Source organism: Xiphophorus couchianus, chromosome 22 (genome assembly GCF_001444195.1).
Source record: "Xiphophorus couchianus chromosome 22, X_couchianus-1.0, whole genome shotgun sequence".
NCBI lineage: Eukaryota > Metazoa > Chordata > Actinopteri > Cyprinodontiformes > Poeciliidae > Xiphophorus > Xiphophorus couchianus.
The window spans coordinates 17,586,416-17,606,482 of record NC_040249.1 but is presented as its reverse complement, the minus strand read 5'-3'; the positions used below and the strand labels follow the sequence as shown (position 1 = coordinate 17,606,482).

General features: G+C 39.5%; 1 protein-coding gene across 1 annotated transcript in view; it reads left to right on the top strand.

Moving 5' to 3' along the window:
* The window catches only part of slx4ip (SLX4 interacting protein), a 49,437-nt gene that overhangs the window by 13,604 nt on the left and 15,766 nt on the right, over nucleotides 1-20,067 (top strand). Inside the window, exons 6-7 of the mRNA XM_028006475.1 lie at nucleotides 14,711-14,779; nucleotides 19,958-20,046. Of these exons, the coding sequence (XP_027862276.1) occupies nucleotides 14,711-14,779; nucleotides 19,958-20,046 (158 nt within the window). The remainder of the gene's footprint in view (nucleotides 1-14,710; nucleotides 14,780-19,957; nucleotides 20,047-20,067) is intronic.

The following is a 20,067-nucleotide window of genomic DNA, read 5'->3' as shown; positions in this document are numbered from 1 at the left end:
TCAGTTGAGGTCATTTATTCTTTTTTTTCTTTCTTTTTTAAATGTGTGCACATTCCCTCAGCGACGTGCAGACTTGACTTTGAAGCACCAACTAAGGCTAGCATTTAAGGAACCTCCAGCTGCGCGTTGTAAGACAGACGCATTTGTTACAGGTAGCGTTTAAGCACTGTTAAACTGGGCTCACTCAGCGGTGCAGCACTGTGGGAGTGGGATTACAGGGCAGTCAATCTCATAAAGTTTCTCCTCTGGCTACATCTCTGCCTCTCACGCATACACATGCACCATGCCTTGCAAAGATGTTCCTCTTGAACTTTTCTGCATTTCTTTTTGTTACAACCACAAAAAGACCTCAAACAAACCTCAATGTATTTCATTGGGATTTTATGTGATAGACTAACACAAAGTAGGGTATGATTATGAAGCGGAAAGAAATTTCAAAACATACTTCTAATCTGATAACGGCTGCATAGAAACTCATATGACCGTTACTTTAATAACCCTACATAAAATCCAGTGTAACTGAGGTAACAACTTGTTAGCGGAGTAAATAGAATCCAAATGTGTAACCTAAGCTAAGAATGAACGCATCTGTTCTGTCAGGGCTGCCTTATTTTGTTAGAGAACGTTTTTCTGAGAAGCAAACGAGAGATACAGTGTTCTTTGAGCGATGGCTGGCAGAAAGCTATAAAAGGTCTAATCTAAACTTTGTCACAAGCCAGGTGTGGGTGACACAGCAAACATGAGGAAAAAGGTCAGATGAGACAAAACGGGAACTGTTTTACATGCAAAGCACTGCACACTATGGTAAAACTTTAATCCTTAAAATAAACACATATCAAAGGCCATCATGCTGTGGGAATGTGACTTTTTTTCTTTTCTTTCAGCAGGTACATGAAACGCTGGTAAGAGTTTATGAAATGGTGGGTGGAACTAAATACAGGTAAATCCTGGGAACAAAACTTGTTAGAGGTGTCAAAAGACTTGAGACTGAAGCAAAGGTTCACCTTCCAGCTGCAGTGAAACAGTTTCGATTGGTGGATATTCATCTGTTAAAATGGCCGAGTCAAAGTAAAATCTGAATTTATTTGAGAACGTGTGGCAAGAGTGAAAAAACATAAATTACCGTTTACCCATGTTCTTCATCCAATCTGAGGATAGGGCAATTTTTCAGTCAGACATACCTTAAAAGACTTGCAGCTCTGACTCACAAGGGATAGCATAAATGCATGCCCACCTTTTCAGATTTTTTGTTGTAAAAAAAAAAAAAAGACATAAAAAATGTGGAAAACTTAGCCTTTTCCTTCCACTTCACAATTATGGAGACCTGTCACCTGCTTTTCTTGTTCATGTTTACTTGCATACGGATCACGAGTGGAGGAAGTCAGAGGAGCGACTGTGTTGCAGAGTTTATATCCTCCCCCTGGGCTAGGTGTGAACAGGCTGCCAGTGTACGGTTACTGAAATGCCTGACTCGTATTCCCAGTGACAGACGGAGGAGAGACAGAAATCTGTAATGCTGAAGATCACAGACTGAAGCCCCATTTGACACAGATACACCCCACTGCATGAACAAGGGAACCATCGCTATTTCACCAGTTAAATATGCATGTGAAAATTATTAAGCTCCCTACAGATTTGCCAAAATGAAGGTAGCCAGTGGAACATAACGCCATACTCAACCCCCCTCCTCCTTAAGTATTAAATACAGAGCCTGTCTGTTCTATTAGCAGATAATATACTAACCTGACATCAAACTATCCGGAGGCAATGACTGAAACTGAAGTTCTGTTATTTTACAGTGGAGTTGTATCAGAAGGAGGCGCTTATGTGCCTAAACATGTTCACACGTCCTGTATGTCGTTGCATTAGGAAGAAAGTGTCAGGTGCTGATGTCTAGCCTGAGAATAGGCCAGAGGAGCTGCGGTGGTGATTGTGGGTCCTGTGTGAGGCAGCGTTTGAATCAGTGCCAGTGTGAAATCACAGGGGCAGTATAAACAGGGTAGCAGCCTCAGCTGTTGGCACTACAAATGAGCCATCAACAGCTTAAAGCATTCCAAAGTGCTTCAGAGCAAACGTTTGTATCAGTGTTTTCTCTGTGGATGATTGGATTAACATATACACTGCCTTGCATAGCTGTTTGTAAATCTTAAACTTTTCCACATCACAACTGCAAACTGCTATGTATTTTATTGGGTTTTTATAAAATAAATGTGAAAGTTAAATATTTCAGTATTTTGTAAAAAATAGAAAAAGTGTGGCGTGCATTTGACTTCATTCCTTCTGAGTCAATATTTAGAGCCACGTATTGCTTCAAGTATTTTAGGGTATGTATCTACTAACTTTGCTCACCTACATACTGAAGTTCTTCTTTGCAAAACACAGACTGGACAGAGAGCATGTGTAAATTTAATTCAGTTCAAAAATACTTTATTAATCCCAAAGGGAAAGTAAATATTGTCACTCATCACCCAAGAATCTTGAAAGTTGTTGTGGAAGGAGGTGCTTTGGGTAGGAATGATCTCCAGTAGCAATCAGCTTCCAATTAATCTGATTTGGTTTTCATATCAATTCTGACCAACTTCCCCATCCCTGCTGAAGAAAAGCATGCTCACAGCATGATGCTGCCACCAGTCTCAGTGAGGATGCAGGGAGACGTGCCATATACTATTTCAACTGATCAGAGGAATTTATTCCACGTTTGCTGTTATACAGTAATTCTCATGGCATTTTGATGGAGTTAGGCAATTTCTGAATGCCGTTATACTACATTTCATTTAGTGACATCAAAGTATATTACATCAAAGTATATGAAAAAAAAGCATGTCACAATTTTTCAGATTTTGTATTTGTAAAAACAGTTGAATACCTTGTATCATTTCCCCTCAATTTATCATGCACTACTCTGAGTTGATCCATCACATAAAATTCAAACAAAACACATTGAGGTTTGTGGTAATTTTACAAAATTAAGACTCTGTACCTAAACTATTTTGTGCCATAATAATTTAAGGGCTTTTTTGTGCGTTATCAGATCTTAAAAGGAGATTTCTTCCATACTTTTTCTCCCAGCTACTGTAATTGAGACTTGATAAATAACTTCTACTGATGTGATTTATTTGTGCCTTCAGAGAGATAAACAGAAGGAAGTTTTCCCACCAAACATTTTGGCTCCTGGACATCTAGATCGGACATGTTGGGCTTTAGTAGCCCAGGGAAGAGGAACTTGGGAGAGGCCTCATGCATTCTCCCTGGTAGACTGTGCTCAACACACCCACATTTCTCAGTGTAATTACAGATCGAAATGAGTGGATAATAGGTCCTCTGCTCTTTGAGGAAGGCATTTTTGTCATTCAGGAAGATATTTGAGTAAAAGCAGCTTGTGGTTGTGCTCTATGACAAAAAGTTTCACAGTTCTCTGCAGGAGTTTTGTTTTCTGCAGAGTGTTCTTGTTTATGCAAGGCATCTAAGAGGTGGTGTGTGATTAAGTACCTTTCCTTTTCGTTTTATCCAACACATTAGTGTTTTAGTCTGATTCAGGCTTATTTTAAGTAATGCAATATTGATTCCATATTTTACCGTGGGTCGAGTGTAAACCGAGAGGTTCAATTTTACACGGATTTAGTTAAATGGCCATTTCAGACCGCCAGAGTACATTACCAGATGTCCGCTGAAATCGCCACATTGATCTTTTCTGTGTGCAGCACAGCTCAGGTAAAGTGAATTGCTGTATTTTAGAGTCTAGTCTCCTGTCAGGTTGGAGAGGCTGTGGCAAACTGGTACCTATGGCGCGTCTGAGCACAGGACATAGCTGGGTCCTTACTCCTCTCCCTGCACAGGTGCCAGGGCTTAGGGGGAGGGAACACCTGCCAGCCTGTTTCCCCATGGCCACGGCAGGCTGGAGAGGCATTTTCCCAGGCTCCCCAGATGAATGGTCACTAATAGCCGTGGGAGAGGGCTTTGCGAGTCCTGCACAGTGTACCACAGACTCCTCTTGGCAGGCCTATGAAGGGGGCTTAAGGCGGCCTGGCCGTGGCCGTTGCATGGAAAGCGCAAGTGTTGCTGGATGTCTTTACTTTAGGAAAAATGTGTTTATGTAGGAGCATCTCTCTTCTGCTAAAGAATGTGGAGGATGTCTGAGCACTACATGGGAGGTGGTTTGTTTTACGTGGTTATAGCTTTAATTTTGTTTGGCTTATTTAAAACCTAACGCCCCCAAGATGGAACAGTTGATCTAGTCTGGAGAAACATCTCAGTCAAAGTGACATTTTCTCTGCTCTGAATGCACAGAAATACCATCCCGTGTGATTTAGTATAAGTTTAATATCTGCCAATCCTTCACTAGGAGATTTAACAGCACTTCTGTTTAGATTTATCCCAAAATAAGTGCCTCATAAATAATTGGGTAGCGACAGCCTCCATAAACTTGACTTCCTCTCAGCGCTGCTTCATCTATGACCACATATGCGAGCGGGCTCCTATGTGGGGGCCGGCTCTGTAAATAGAGAGGCATGCCTGTGGCAGAGTTACCTGCCCCTGCTCCGTTACTGGGCGTGAGGCGGGCCGGGATTAGGACGAGAGGAAAATGGAGACCTGTAACTAGAACAAAGGCATTCCAAGGCCCAGGCTGGAAATGGATCCTGATCAGAGTAGCCATCCCATCCAGCCTGCCCCTCTCCCTGCTTGCTCTCCCTCCTTTGGCCCCTCGGTGGGTAACCCCCTTCCCCCTGGTGCTTGTGGTGTTGCTGTGGCTCTTTAAATCCTCCATGTAAGCCTCTGGCCTTACTAGGCAGAAACACACAGAACAATCTGAGTCCATTGCTAACTCTAATCCATATTATTACACTAAGAGGCTAAGTATGGACCAGTGTGAGATTCTCTTAGTATGCTTACACTGAGTAAAAATAACATATTTCACAGTCTGAACATAATTAACATAATGCAGTTGTTTTTATTTAAAATGGGAAAGCAATTAATACGGTATGATTATCTTAATACATGGACGTCAGCAGAAATTTATAATAAAAACACCCACTAAAATTTTGTGGTAATTTAAAGTTAACAGGCATATATTATCCATTTTTTTTGCTGTTCTGTTTTTTATAGTACAAGACCAGCAAAATAAGCTGATATTAGCTTCTTAATTAGACTATTTGCTCTGGCAGCTAGCCTGCAGTCTGCTGCTTTACTGATAGGCTGTACACAGCTTAAATTCTGTAGTTCTAATGTAGCATTTATTCAGTTCGAAAGATGGGTGCTGTTCCTTTGTCCATCATGACTATCTGTGAGGATTTTGCTTTTCTCATCAAATTTCTTAACTCATTTTTGTTGTTTACACAGTATTACGTACTAGCTCGATTCTAGAGCTGATTTGGATTTTATGTAGCCCATTAGAAAAATGCTGAAAGAGATTTTTTATTTTTTTTAAGAGGTAAAATGCTTTTCTTGGTGGGTAGCTGCACTACCCTCCGTACAGCCAGACCTTCCCCTCCCCCAGAAACTTTGGCATCTTCTATGGGATCTAAGTAGAAGCTTTTTTAACAGTTTACAGGGACCCTCAGTGCTCTGCATACCTTCATACCTGTCACCAGCCCATGACTAAAAGATATGGAGACACGTTTTATATAAACAGCAACAAAAATCTCATTTGTATGCATCATCCATTCTCTCTCCATCTCTGTGCTCCTCAGTCCTCTTCTTGTCATCTCTTTCTCACTTTCCCTTCTACTTTTCTACAGGGTCAGCTGGAGTCTTTTAGGACATAACCACAAGCTCCACCATAGCTGTCACACCACACTCTTTTTTTCCCATATAATTAGGGCCTAAGCCTGAGCCTGAGCATGGATCACATTCATGTGACTGTTCCCCTTTACCACAATCTGGTCTGGGAGACGGCACACACTCTGTTGAACCCGAGCCTGACCAGAATGCCCTGTTTCAAGAATTACTGAAATGCTGGAGAGGACGCCACTGTTGATGGGCTGTGCTCTAAAAAAATGAGCACATGAGATGTCTTCCTGTTGGTGTTTCATTTTAGTCATTTAATGTCTGTTATCATAATGTTTTCAACCTTATGAACCTTCCCTTTCTTTATCTTCATGTCCTTTACTTCATTATTGCATGTTTATGTACAAATTAGCATTTTTAATAATGATCAATTTAGCAGAGATAGTATCCAGTGCGACTTCATTCTGTTTTTTTAAAGGCCGGTGCAGTACATAACTTAAATCCGCTAAGTGCTCCACATTTACACCACCAAACCAAAGGATTTAAAATGTCCTCCTCCTTCTGATTGCTCTAAAGCATAAATGGTGGCCACATTTTGCAAGATTTGTGGCCTTTTAGGCTGCTTGAGGTATAATTATGATTGAGTATTTCGTATTGTGAATGCATTTCCCTTGTTAGATTATCTTCCCGTGTGTACAATATATATATATATATATATATAAAAACAACATCTTTTCGCTTGATAATTGTTCTGTACTCCAGAATGCTCCCCACCACTTTAGTCACATGCTGGATTATGGGTTGGCCTGAGCTACCATGCTGCGGCGTATTTTGTAACTGCGATCAAGGGGTCACCCAAATGTTAAATTGAACACTCATGCGCAAATATTGTTTCAGGTGGACGTTGCGCAGGACGATAAGGCGCAGCACTCCGCCACGGCCGTAGTTACAGTTGCACAGAGAGAGTGATGTCCTTCCAGGAAAGCCCCCCCTTTGCTCATGGGTAACTTCCTCAGGCTCTCTCTTCCCTCACCACTCCACTCCACTGCCTCTCGCTCTAAGCCCCCCCCAAACTCTCCACCCACACTCGAGGACAGGGGGAGGGAGTGCAACATCAAAGCAGAGATGTCAAAAAAGCAGGATTCTCAGGCGCTGGTGTCTGACTGTCCTGCTGATTGTACGCCTGTTCACAAAGAGTTTGCTGCATTTCTACGGACAATAGAAATGTGGACAGTGCGAAAACAGTGTCTGTTTTTAGCATTTGAGGTACAAATCTAGTTAATCCGAGAAATCAGAAGTCATTGATGGATGCTGCTGTAACGCAGGCTTCAAACACAGTCTGTAAAAGTCTAGAATTTGGTTTAGATATTTGAGATCTGGATAAATCCTGGAAAAAGTTAGTTAGAAATATTTCTGTGTTTTATTTCCTAGCAGATGGTTTAAAACATCCATCCATCCATTCATCCATTCAAAGCCAGTTCATTCTGCCAACCAACCAACTGTCCGTCATATTTTTTTGGTTCTATATCTTAAGCCAGACAACTGTAGAAATTTCTTTTATGTCAATGTCAAATTTGTTTTTAAAAACAGCAGTTGACCTATGTGCGTCACATTTTACACCAACCGTCATAACATAAAACAAAGAACAAAACAATAAAAATAAAATTCAGAGAACAGCAAATGAAACACAAATTGAGTAAAAATACAAATTCATCAATCTGTGTGAACTTTGACCTAAAAAAATGTTTAGGAACCCAAAACTGTGACAATAACAAAAACATTGCATCACATTCCTATCTCTGTATAGGAACTTATTTAGAACCTACCAAAAAATTTGAAACATAGAAATTTCTTTGACATTAAGAATGAAAAATTCTGGATGATGTCAAGTGTTGCTTTATTTCACGTCTGAGATTATTGAAGTGATTTTGAAGCTTTACTGTTTTGCACAAACAAAATAGTTGTGGTGATTATGATAATGCAAAGCTGGGATCTGCTTTGAAAATCCTCTATTTCAAAGTTGAATCTTTTATGGATTCTTGTACTACTCACAAAAGCACTGGCAGCCAGGAATGCAGATGATGAGAAGAAGTCCTCAGTGTTTTCTAGGGTCTTTTTAATGATCTCTTCAGGATATGACTGAAGTTAATGAAGTCTGTCCCACTGGAGCCTACCTTTAACCCCGAACTGAGAGGTTCTCACTCTAGTCTTTTCCATTTTGCTGTCCTTGTTGCTGTGGATAGCTTTCAGTTTGTTGATGTTTCTTTCCCCTCATTGTTTTCCCAGGAAGGAGTGAAAGCTGCAGTGTGTGTATGCCTGTGGGTGTGTAGTCAGTACAGTAATCTTGCCTTGGCAGCAACCCAATGGAGTCTAGGTTTTACGTTTTATTCTTTTCGTTGTCCTGTGGTTCATTACAAGATGGCAGAATCCTCTTCAGACGAGCGGTTCCAATATTATCTACCACATTTCGGAAAACATGGCGTGCCGACTTGTTTACGGTTTGGACGGACCTGTCATAATACTGCTGTGTATTGGATTTCAAAACAATTAAGCAAGAAGATCTTTGCTATAATGAATTACAAATGAAACCTTTTAAAATGTCTGTTCTGCAGATCTGGGTATTGCAACATTGTGGGCTGCAGTTGCCGCAAAAAGGAGCCACTCGTTCCCAGAGGAGGCACCAGCAAGCTGTTTGTGAGAGAAAAGCATGTATGCAAGCTTAGCACGAGAGAGCCCAGGCAAAGAGCCAAGAGCAACTCTGTGCTTTGCAGGATGTTATAAAAGTTGGAGCAACAGCTGATGTCTAAGGCCATGGTGGTGCACTGGTTCCCAACTCTGTGCTCAGACATCCCTGTCAAATTTGTCCTGGGAATTGGCAGACTCAACCTACCATGGAAAAGCAGTGAGAACAGTTGTAAAGCAAGACATGCGGCTAAAATGTCTAGCAGCCTGAATCAGAGCCTCTGAAAACATAAGAGCCATGAATAAGGAATGAAAGATGCTTAGGTCCTGGCCCCACGGATCCAGAATGAGCATAGAAAACAAAACAGAGATATGGATCTGCATTCCTCTCCGGGTAGATATCCAGAACAAGTGATATATGACCGCTGCCTTGCTATTTAAGGAGAAACGGCATATCAGATTTTTCCCCAATAAAGGATTGCTGCTATTAACTACAAACATGCTCAACATACTCATGGAGAGCTCTAATGTTATTTCCCCTTTTGATTAATAACAGTCTATTTAAGGAATGGTGACTTGTCTATTATTATTAGATTGTGTTGTTTAATAAGCTAAAAAGAGAAAAGCTCTTCAAGTCAATGTAGCTAAATAAGGCAGTATTATGGTAGCATTTTCTTAGTATACAATTCATTTCTAAGGTTTTGTTTGTCATGACAAAGCAGATTTGTTTTAATCATCTGGTTCAAAACATCATGTTAATGAAATGAAATGACATCAGAGTTATCTAGGACTTTATTAAGAAACTCAGTCGATTTACAAGGAAATCATTTATTCCCATTCACACACTGATGGTGGCAAACTACTGGATTGTAGCCATGGCTGTCCTGGGGCAGTCTGACAGAAGCAAGGCTGCCACATAGGCAAGGTCGGTGAAGTATCTTGCCTAAAGACACAACGGCAGAGATGGACAGAGTGGGGGCCTGAGCCGGCAACCCACCGATTACAGGTTAAACTTCTACTGCTGTTGTATTGAGTTTCAGAAGTGTTGCTGATGTCCCAAGCAACACTGGGGACCTCAGCAACACTTCTAACAGGAAAAGGTCAAATCATGACCTTTCCACAGCTGGTGTGAGATGTGCTTTTCTTTTTAGCTAATGCTACAGCTTACAGCCAACAACTCTTCACTGTTGCAGAAGTCTTGTGGTTTTTTCAGATGCAACTTTTGAAACCAAATGATTGCGTTTTAGATACTTTTGCTCTGCTTCATAACATGCTTAAATCCATCCAGTTGTCTTATCAGTCATCCTCTGTTTAAAAGAAGGATAGATTCTTTTAAATGATAGTGAACCCCAGCCTATTTGTGAATTTTTCTTTGGAACTTGACTCATAAAACTGGTCTATTCACAGATTTTTTTTCCATAGTGCATGTCTATAATGTTTAATGAAAAAGACAGCTTGGGAACCACAAAAACGCTAGGCTCAATGCTACTTGACACGCTATTGACTAGCATTTGCAAAGCAGCCAATCTGGCGGTGGCATTCATTCTGACTGACCGTACCCCAAAAAGTGAAGGTAAGTAAGACTCTAGATGTTCGCATTTGTAGTAGTGCTAAGACACTTTGCACTGTCTGCATTAATGCATATTAAGGTATATTTGGTGTGGGTAGTTTGTTGTTTTTAGAAATGGTCTCAAGCATTTGCAGATTTCAGCTATTCGTAAGTGACTGTGGCTGTTAATCCTCTGCAAATACCAAAGGGTACGCTGTAGATGGAGATTTAGAAATGTATATGTTTTATAAATTGTAACTTCTATGCTGCTTACAGTTTATCAAGAAAGTAGGAACTAGATCTGCTAACGACATCCATTTCAGCTGTGCCCTAGGTGGTGTATATTTCAGCTTTTTATGTTACCACAGCACTTTCAAAAAAGGATTGTAAACCGCAACAAGTGGAGCTACTTTGATGAAATACAAACCGTCTTAAGAACAAATTAAAATTGTATGCTCTCTATGCACATGACACCCATACTGGATGGCATTTGTGAGAAATCTCCAAATACAAATTAACACTACAAGGGGAACTAAGGTAGATTTCAGCAATTTTAACCTTATAGTTACAAATGCACCAACATGCTGACCAAACCCAGCAAAGTCTCAGATGTCGATCATTTAGAAATCCACAGAGAATTTGGCTGTTGATGGCATTTAAATCTTTTTCCTTCTTTCAGTAATTATCTCCTATTTGTATGCTACCAGATTTGTAACATCAGCTTTCATCTGTGGAAAAGTGGTAACTAAGGGAAGACGAGACACAGTTAGTTATTTGGAGTAACTGTAAGTTTTTTTAAAATTAATGAGAGGATTTAAACTATTTAAAAGGAAAATGTCTGCTCTATGACATAAATAAATACATGTACAGTGTTCGTTTAGACTGAAAGAGAGCGTCACTTTGAACAGATAACAGGAAGGCTTAACTGAGTGCAGCAAAGTTGCTCAGTTTGATCCTTTTAACTGTAGAGGGACTTAAAAATTTCATTACATATTATAGTCATTACAATGAATGAGGGACAAGGACAAGATCAAGCAAATGTTTATAAACATATCCTAAGCTTTAAGGAGTTGAAGTGCTTGGGAAGAGATAAATAATTGTATAACAGGGATGTCATGGCAATAGCCTGTCCACACTCTAATACAGTTTTAATTTATAACCTGCCGAGCATTAGATTTTAGCTACAGCTCTGCCAAAACAACTAAAACTGAGACCAGTTGCATTGCAAGCCTGGAAGAAAAACACTATATAAAATAAATCATAACTCATGTCTGCGGCTAAAACCCAGCAGGCATTAATAAATACAAATATTCTATCAAAACACAGAACCCAGCATTTGACTCCATGTAATCTCTGCTGCTCATTATAACAGAAAAGACTGAATTTAAAACAGGATGAAATACACCAAAACATTTAAAAGTGCAATTTGATTCCAGTTCAGGTTGTGATACACACCCAATACTACAAAGTTGTGCCTTAGATTGTAAGTGCTGCAATTACACAGACTGATTCTGGGTGATAAAACGGTTTGTAAAAGACTCCTGTAAATCCCCAACTTTTCTTCAGCAAACACAGTAATTTGGCTGCTTGCCATGCTTCAGAGCAGGGGATTGTAACCCAATGCTGCTAATGCTGGAGCATTTAGTGTTTTTTTTTCACTGAATAAATAATTTTATCTCTCAGACATTAGTCAGCCCTGGATTACATGGCTAATCTAATTTAAGAAATGACTGAATAACGAGGATTATGATTACAAACCTGGGAAAAGAGGATGTTTTTGTCTCACCATGAACTCCATGACAAGAACAAATTGAGTCTTACCCTTTGTAAGATGAGTAAAAAGCTTTAAAAATGATCTTTTTATTACAATAACATTGTTTTACACCGATAATCTTTCCATTAAGAACATTTATTTAGTGAGAAAGAAATTCTATGTTGAGGAACAAAATCACCCCTAGCACAATTATTGATAACTCTCACAATCCACTTAAAATTTAAATCATCCACTTATTTACGTACCGTAAATGATTTTTATTCAAATGTTATTTTAAGTTAATCAGAGTTTCTAGTAACTTTTAGTAATCTATGGCTTTGTTTTTCCTTGGTGTATAAATGACAAGACACAGAGGCATTTTCTTTTAGCCACTGGTCACTTTAACAACCGAGAAATAAATAAAATACTGGGTGAACGAGAACCAAGTTAATATAGCCATCATGTAATGAGCAGGCAGTGTTGGTGATTTTTAAATCACCAACACTCACGGTTGGGGTCGCAAAATAATGAAAAATAAAATAACCATAGTTGCTATTCTCATGCTAGGGAAAAGTTGATGACAAATGACGCATTTCCTTCTCTCCTCTCTTTGTTTTGCATCATCATAACAATTTTCGCAAGACCGTCCCTGAGCTCTCTGATCTGGATCGCTAAGCTCTGTATCAGATGAATACATGGAGGATAATTAAATCCTGTTCCACATGGCAAAATATTTTATAGGATAGAGGAGTTTTAAGGCATAGCACTTGAAATACTGTATGGTAATGTCTGTAATTACATTTTTGCATGCATTCATATTGGACTGACAACTGAGATTGAGTATACATTGTTCTAGAAAGGTTAAACAGCAGGGGGGCAATTATTGTGCCATGACGGATTTTATTAAAGATTATTTCTCGGTGGAAGTTTCTCAAACTAAAGATAGAAATGCATCTTCTGCAACTTCACTACTACAAAACTGCTGGCATCTGTGTAGTGGTTTATGTAATTGATGTCATAGAGAGTATATAAATTAAATTTGCGATTTCTTTAGTTTTCTGCAGTGTCACTAACAAAGAGATCAGAACTGATTCCTTTTATAAAGTTAAGCCTGTGGCAGTTTTGTGGCTCTGCAAGCTGCTCATCATTGTTGAAAACCAGCTTCTTTTTACAAAAAGCCAATTAAATGGTGTGAATTGTTCCATGAGCCACAGAGAAATGTCCACAACTTCCTCTTTGGATTTGTTTCTGAGCCAGAGGGGTTTGTATTGTCTGCTGTTTGTGTCAGACACCCATACACACTCAGTGTGTGGGGGCATACTTGTCTCAGCTGTAAGCCAACATTGGGAGGAGACTTTCCCTAAATAATTCCAGGCTTTTAAAAGAAATGTATGGATGTTTGTCTGTGTTGTTGCCAAAGGGCAAAACAAAAAATACAAAAGCAAAAATAAAAAAAACCCAGCTCTCTACTTTTAAAATGTCAGTTTTCAAAAACGAAACAGTCTTGTTTTGGGCTTGATGCAAGTCATAGTGCATATTTGACATTATCCAGGGACTTTTTGAAAGAGCCTGGAGTCCAAAAGGTCAGGATTTTCTCAAACTACGGAGGACATGTAATCCTTTAACTGAAGGCAAAATACCAAAACCCTCCCCCTAATGCTTTGATCTGAAAATAAAGACACAAAATCAGAAAGTGAACTAGTGACAAAGTTAAGGACAGTTTAGTATATCAGGGTGTAAAGAGGTGCAGAGGGTGCCGGGAGGGTGTCAAAGGCTAAGCAACCTCCGTCAGCTTCCCAGCATTGAGAAGCAAAGAACAACTGAATTGCATGTCAGCTAAACCTTTGCTTTTAGTCAACAAATTCCTGCTAGATTAGGCAACAGGCCACAGTTTCTGCCCAGTGCATCTTAAACACTGTGACAAACATTCCAGAGCGGAGACTCGACACATGACTTTTCAGTTTCTTCTAAACTTAAATGCTATTACAATGAAGAATTAAAAAAAAAAAAACCTTTTCAGTGCCTTGCAAAAGTATTCACACCACTATAAGTTTTGCACGTTGTCACATTACAGTCACAAATGTCAGAAAATAGCACATATTTGTGAAGTGAAGTCATCTTTTCCTGCCAAAAGCTCATTTTTTCTGGAATGGCTACTGAGTGAGTGTATATTCTCAAGCCATGTTACAAATTTAGGCCCCGTTTACACGGAGCTGGCTTTCAGTGAAACCAAATCATGTTTGTTGCAATCTAGCCACTCATTTACACGACTCCCGTGACCAAAGTCTCACATGGACATCCCTAATGTGCAGTGACAGTTTTGATTCTATGTAGTCCATAGTTCAAAACTTGTCAACAACAGCTGTCTTGACCTATGGATTTCTCCCACATGAGCTATGGACTTCAACTCCTCTAGCATTACTAGGCACCTCTTGACACTTTTTTAATGTCAAGGTTTGCCTACTCTGCCAGTTGAGGTGGAAAGCTATGTTTTGGTTGCTTTGCAATTGTGCCAAACCCCCATTTTATTTTCAGATGCTGAATTGAACAGAACTCTGGGAGATATTTGGGGTTTGGATTATTTTTTTATAACATAACAGTGCTTAAAAGACTCCCCAACTTCTTTAACAAACCCCTCAGGCTTCATTGAATAGCTGTGTTTATGCTGAGATTGAATTACAGTTTGCTGATCCAGGTTTTATGTAGGTGTATCAGAAAAGTTGAACTGAATAAAACTGGACGGTGCCCTTTGAAAACCATGTTTTTTTCCCTTTCACTTTACAATTGTTTACTACTTTGTTTTGTTCTGTCACATAAAGTCCCAATAAAAAAACTTTGGGTTTGTGGTTGTAACTTAAAATGCATAGGCAATGCAGATCTATTAATTAACCTATTTTCTTATTGTTTAGAAAATATTTATGCACAGTGAACTTCTTCTGAACATAAACTCCTCCACGTACACTCCTGCTGAAATAAATATTGTCTCTCTTTGCCTCTCTTAGGGGGAAACTTCAACCTTGTGGCAAATTTCCTGAGGCGGCACTCCTATCTCAGATGTGTTGTCGAGCAGGGTATGTGACCTACATGTTTTTATGGATCCCTGTCCCATTTGAAAGAATCAGAAATGGATTGTCTCAAAGGCTCATTTTCAGCCAAATTTCCCACAGAAAGAGCAAGTCATCTGCAGCTCTTGTGTTGATTTTTCTCCCCCCCACTTGTTTTTATGTCTTGTCCCTACCTGCTTAGGGTGCTGTTGAGAACAGGCAGCCGTTAAAATAGCCCCCTTGAGAGGCTACAAGGAGTAGGAGAGAGAGAGGAACTGTGCGACTGTCTATGGAGGGCAGTGGGAATCTATCTTCACGGCCCATATAGTGCTTGTGACCCTTGGTCACCTTTTCATAGGACCAACATGGTTCTCTTCCTGTCAGTAAAGTTAATATCTGCTCCCACAGGACGGAGGCCTGGATGTTGGGGCAACGGTGACCTGCTGCAGAGTAAAATGACGGGTTCTTTCAGTAGGTCCGTCACAGATCAAATTAGGCCTGGTCCTCTGGGGTCAAAGGTCGTGAAACTTAGTCTGCTGAGTTCACTACGGCCTACACATGTGGTTAGCTAACGTCAAAACATGTAATTAGTTTTAAATTGCGTTTGGAAGAAGTTCTTATTATAATTACATTCTGAAAGTTTGATAACAGTTGAAAGATGTTCATTCCAATAAGCAGGTATTTCTGGGAAGTTTTAAGTTCTTCTGCCTAAAATGATTTTGAGAATTATTTGAAATAATGTAGGTTTTTTTTTTACAGCGTTTAATTGTGCTTTAATTAATTCCAGTTCAACAATGGAAGAGCACGAAAAATAACACCAAAATGGTCAAATAAGATTTTGTTTATTCACATTTTTTTATGGCTCATCTCGTTTCTTCTTAAATTATGATCTTACCTATATTTGTATATAAAGTCCCCTCACCTATACGTCTCCACAAATATCTTCAACACTAGGGCTCAGCACTGCCCCCTGTCAGTGCGGCCCGGTACTTTCTGCATCACCTTGCGTATTTTCACTTTGCATGTATGGCCGATCAGTCTAAACATGTCACTTACATTCATTAAATACATAAGACAGACTGTCTTGTGTATTTAAGATGCTATACGTGGATTACTCACATGTAGCTCTTGAGTAATCCAAGATGTATATTAGTGATATTAAGAGAGATAGCAATGGACATGCCTCAGCTGCTTGCATAAGTGCCTCCAGTGGTGAGGTACAGCATAAATTTCAACATTTAAAAATTTTGAAATAATACACAAAAAAGTGCCTCCCTGACTGGATGCCACTGCTAGATGCTCCTCATTATTTCATTGAATTTTTCCACTGCATCAGAACCCCTAGCATGTCATCATGCTACCACCACCAAGCCAGATAGTTGGCGCAGAGTTCTTAAGTTTGGAAGCTTCATCCTCACTAATCCAAAGATACTTTCTGGTTTTGTGGCTAACTAGCTCAGTGTTTTTGTATTTATGTATGAAATCTTCTCCAGAATGCATTTGACTTGCTCAGTTGGGAGTTGCAAATTCAAGTCAATCATAAAGGTATCTCTTTAGGAGCGGGAGGCTTATTTCTTGTTTGGCATTCTGCCTGTCAGTGTTGAAGTAAAAGTGGTTTCTCTGTGGGTATTGGTGTGCCAGCAGTGTTCTGCTCATAGGAGGCCTGCACTTGGGTGGTTGCTGTCTTTTTTTTTTTTGAACATCAAAACTAATTTCCTTTGTTTAGAGGTCAACAGTTTAGGTCGGATAATTAAAACTTGGATGGAACAGGGTGTTCCAAAAAGACAATTACCCCTAAAACACATCAAAACTCATTTTGGAATCAAGAGATCAAGTTTCTTGAATGTGTTTCCCAAACCCCGAACCTCAGTTCTGTTTAAAATGTGTTGTGTTCTCAAAAGTGGCAAACCTTTTCTGCCATGACTAACGATCATTCAACAGGAATGAACCCAGAAGCTTGATGATGGCTGCAAGTGTATGAGAGTGGTGCAATAATCATCCAGACGGGATGTATTGATATATTTGAATCTGCATTACATTGTAATGTAATGTGAATGTGGACTAGAAAAATCCACAATCAATTTGTACTTATTTTTGTTCTTATTCTCGTTTTATATTTCAGCTCACTGTATAAAAAATGGATACTTCAAATACATCGTTAAGGCCCAACAATTCAGTCCATTCAAGTGTCTTCATGTTTTTCCCTTCTTTTTAAATATATATATATAATTTATTAAGTAATCTATAGTGCATTTTAAGTGTTCTGTTCTCTTACTGAAAATGGTGTCAAATCTAAGGCAGATTTTGATAATTAGGTTTCAAGTTTAAGGCAAAGAAACAATACTGCAAAGCAGCAATGTTTCAGATCTTCCAGCCGGACATGAAACCCAGTTGTAGTTATTGTTTTCTGATTAAAACCATAAAGCAGCATGAACTAGAAAGAAATGCAAACTTCCCTATGAATTTGTGTACAATTAGTGCACCATTAATAAAGCTGCACACATATCACAAACATATCTTCATGAAGAATTTATTGTAATCTATATTGTCATTGCAACATTGTCAATGTTAAATAGTTTTAAACTATGAAAACCCATGCAAGGCCACAATCATTTTTTACATGAAAATCTGCTGGTACAAACCTTGTACAAGATCTCAGCCTACTTTTAAGACTGAATCGCCAAAAACCTTGAAAACCTTTCGAGAATAATAAAAGATTCATCAGATCTGCTGGTGAAGTTGTTTTGAGAACCGCAGATGCATCTTCTGCTTATTTGGGTAACTTGTTTTAGTGTAGAATATGTTTGAGCTGCTTTGATTGAAACAAGTCTAAACTTTGAATTCTTGAAGTCGCCTGAAAGTTGTACTCAGCGAAAATGGGTCACACTCTCTTCGAAAATGTTTGCTGTACCCCTCCAGGGGGTCTTTTTGTGGGCTCCAGTGTCCCCCACATGAATGTAGGCTGACAGGAAAGGGGGACGTAGAAGGGGGAAGATATGCGGCAAACGTCGCCGGGTCCTGGAATCGAACCCGCAACGGCCGCGTCAAAGACCCAAGGCCTCCAAACATGGGTCGCACCATCCCCTACGCCACCACCGCACGCCCTTGCTGTACTTATTAATCCTAGTTTAAAGGGGCAGTGTTATGTACCTTCAGTTAAAAAATTTTATATATATAAAACGTGACTTTGCAATTTAATGCCTTATTATTGGCGTCTGTTTCTTTAAGAAGCTCCTACTTTTCCGACACTCTGTCTTCAGTATGTCATGACATGGTTCTCCTCCATGATGACATTTGCAACTGTTCTTAGGAGAAGTAGTTTCTATGATGAGCTCAGCAGATGTGCTGTTAGTTCTACCAGCTGTTTGCTAATTGCTGCTGTTGCTGCTAGTCTGAAGGTGCTGATTGGGGGGCTGTGGTGGAGGGGAGCTCTGCTATGTAGAAGCTCAGAGGAGCTTTGTGGAAAAGGTGAAACTTGGAGAGCCAACGTTTAGGCACCCTGAACGGTTGCCACCAGAGATTAAAGGCATCTCAAAAATATGAGCAAGAATTAAAGCAACATAAGAATTAAAGCAATACTCCAGGTATGTTTTGATAAAGGGATAACATTATAACATGATATAAAGCTCCTAAAAGTCGACTTTACATAAAACCCCCCTTTAATGAATTGTGTACGCAAAGGTCTCCCTTTCATTAAAAATTGCTGTATTTTATTTAACCTTGTACCCTATTTTAAGAAGATTATAATTTCCATCCATCATCTTTACCCGGTTGTTAATGCAGTGTTCTATGTGGGCTGGTTGCTATTTTCAGCAGTCATTGGGCAAGAGGTGGGATACACCTAGGACAGGGTCCAGGGACTTTGTGTGTCCCTGTCCATCAGGGACACACACAACAGGACACACAACCACGCACACACACACCTTTGTGTGACCAATTAACCTAAGCCGGAGAACCCATGTATTCACAAGGAGAACACGCCAACTTTTACTAAGATCTTACACTAAAAAGAAGAAACAAAAAACACTGCAGGTTCGCACATAATCATTCTGAGAGCTGCAGAATGATTATGTGCGGGTCGGGCTTTGGACACCCGGTCCTAAGACAACATCTTCTAAATGGTCTTGAATGGCTGCAGTGCATGTTGCTCATGAACGATAGAATATTAAAATGAGTTATACTATCTACAGACTGTGTTGAAGTCTCTTACTCTACTTTTTTTTAGAAGTTTGTAAACCGGATCTCCTGATCTCCTCAGTCTTCAAAAATCTTACTGAACAATAGGACTGCATGATATCACTCTTCACTTTTCTCTTCCCCATCATCGCAGTGGATCCGTCGTCCTCCATGAGCGTTCTCATATTTGTTACAAAGGTGTATTTCGGGTGAGGACATAAAAGGTGATGAGACCTTCTCTCTTGCTTAATGTATTGTTTCCAAGGAGATTGGACGAACCGAATATAAAAACTAAGCAAATGCCGCATCTATTCAGTGTTTGCTATTGCGACCAACGCTGCCTGACTTGGAAAGAAGATTTCGGACTCGTTTTATTAGTGCTTTCAGTTCTTGCCAGAAATTGTCACAAAGTTTTTTGCAGTAGTTGCGTAGACGTCTAATATTACACATACACATAGTACATGTAAGTAATACTTCTCCTCCTCCACACATGAGGAAAATCATTGAAGAGGATTTAGAAACGGAGCTTATGAGCTATGTAGCCCTCAATTAAAAGGTTACAGACAAAATTAATCAAACTGGAAAGTTAGAGATTTATTCCCTTTATTTTTAAAAATCCTTTCTTGTGTTGGTTTTTCATTAACTTGCCATCATCAAAATTGTTTACTTGAAGGAAGAGTCTAGCTTAGGTTTTACATTCATCTGTTTTTCTTTGATTTATATTAAAAAAAAAATTATATGGCGCCACATAAAACAAAATTAGTTTTTGAAGTGGACATATTTCCTTTTGAAATCAGTTTAACTGTAGGTTTACTCCAAAACCCAGAGCTAATGTAAAAATGTAAACTATTTCTATGTTGTTTACTCAGCTCATAAAGTTCTGGATATATTTAAGCTCCCATTGTGTGATGAATAGTTTGTAGATGTTAATTCACGCTTTCACCACAATTCCTCCTGTCTGACATGGACTGATAATTAGAGGTAAGCCCACATTATTAAGATGTGTGCTGTTTCCCTGCCTGCTTTCAGATTTGCGTTTGTTTCCTGAGCGATATGTCGTGTGTGTGAGCTGCCCAGAAGATGCCTCGGTGCACCATGGAAACCCGAGCCTGGCCGCGGTGAGTGCTGTTTATACTCCT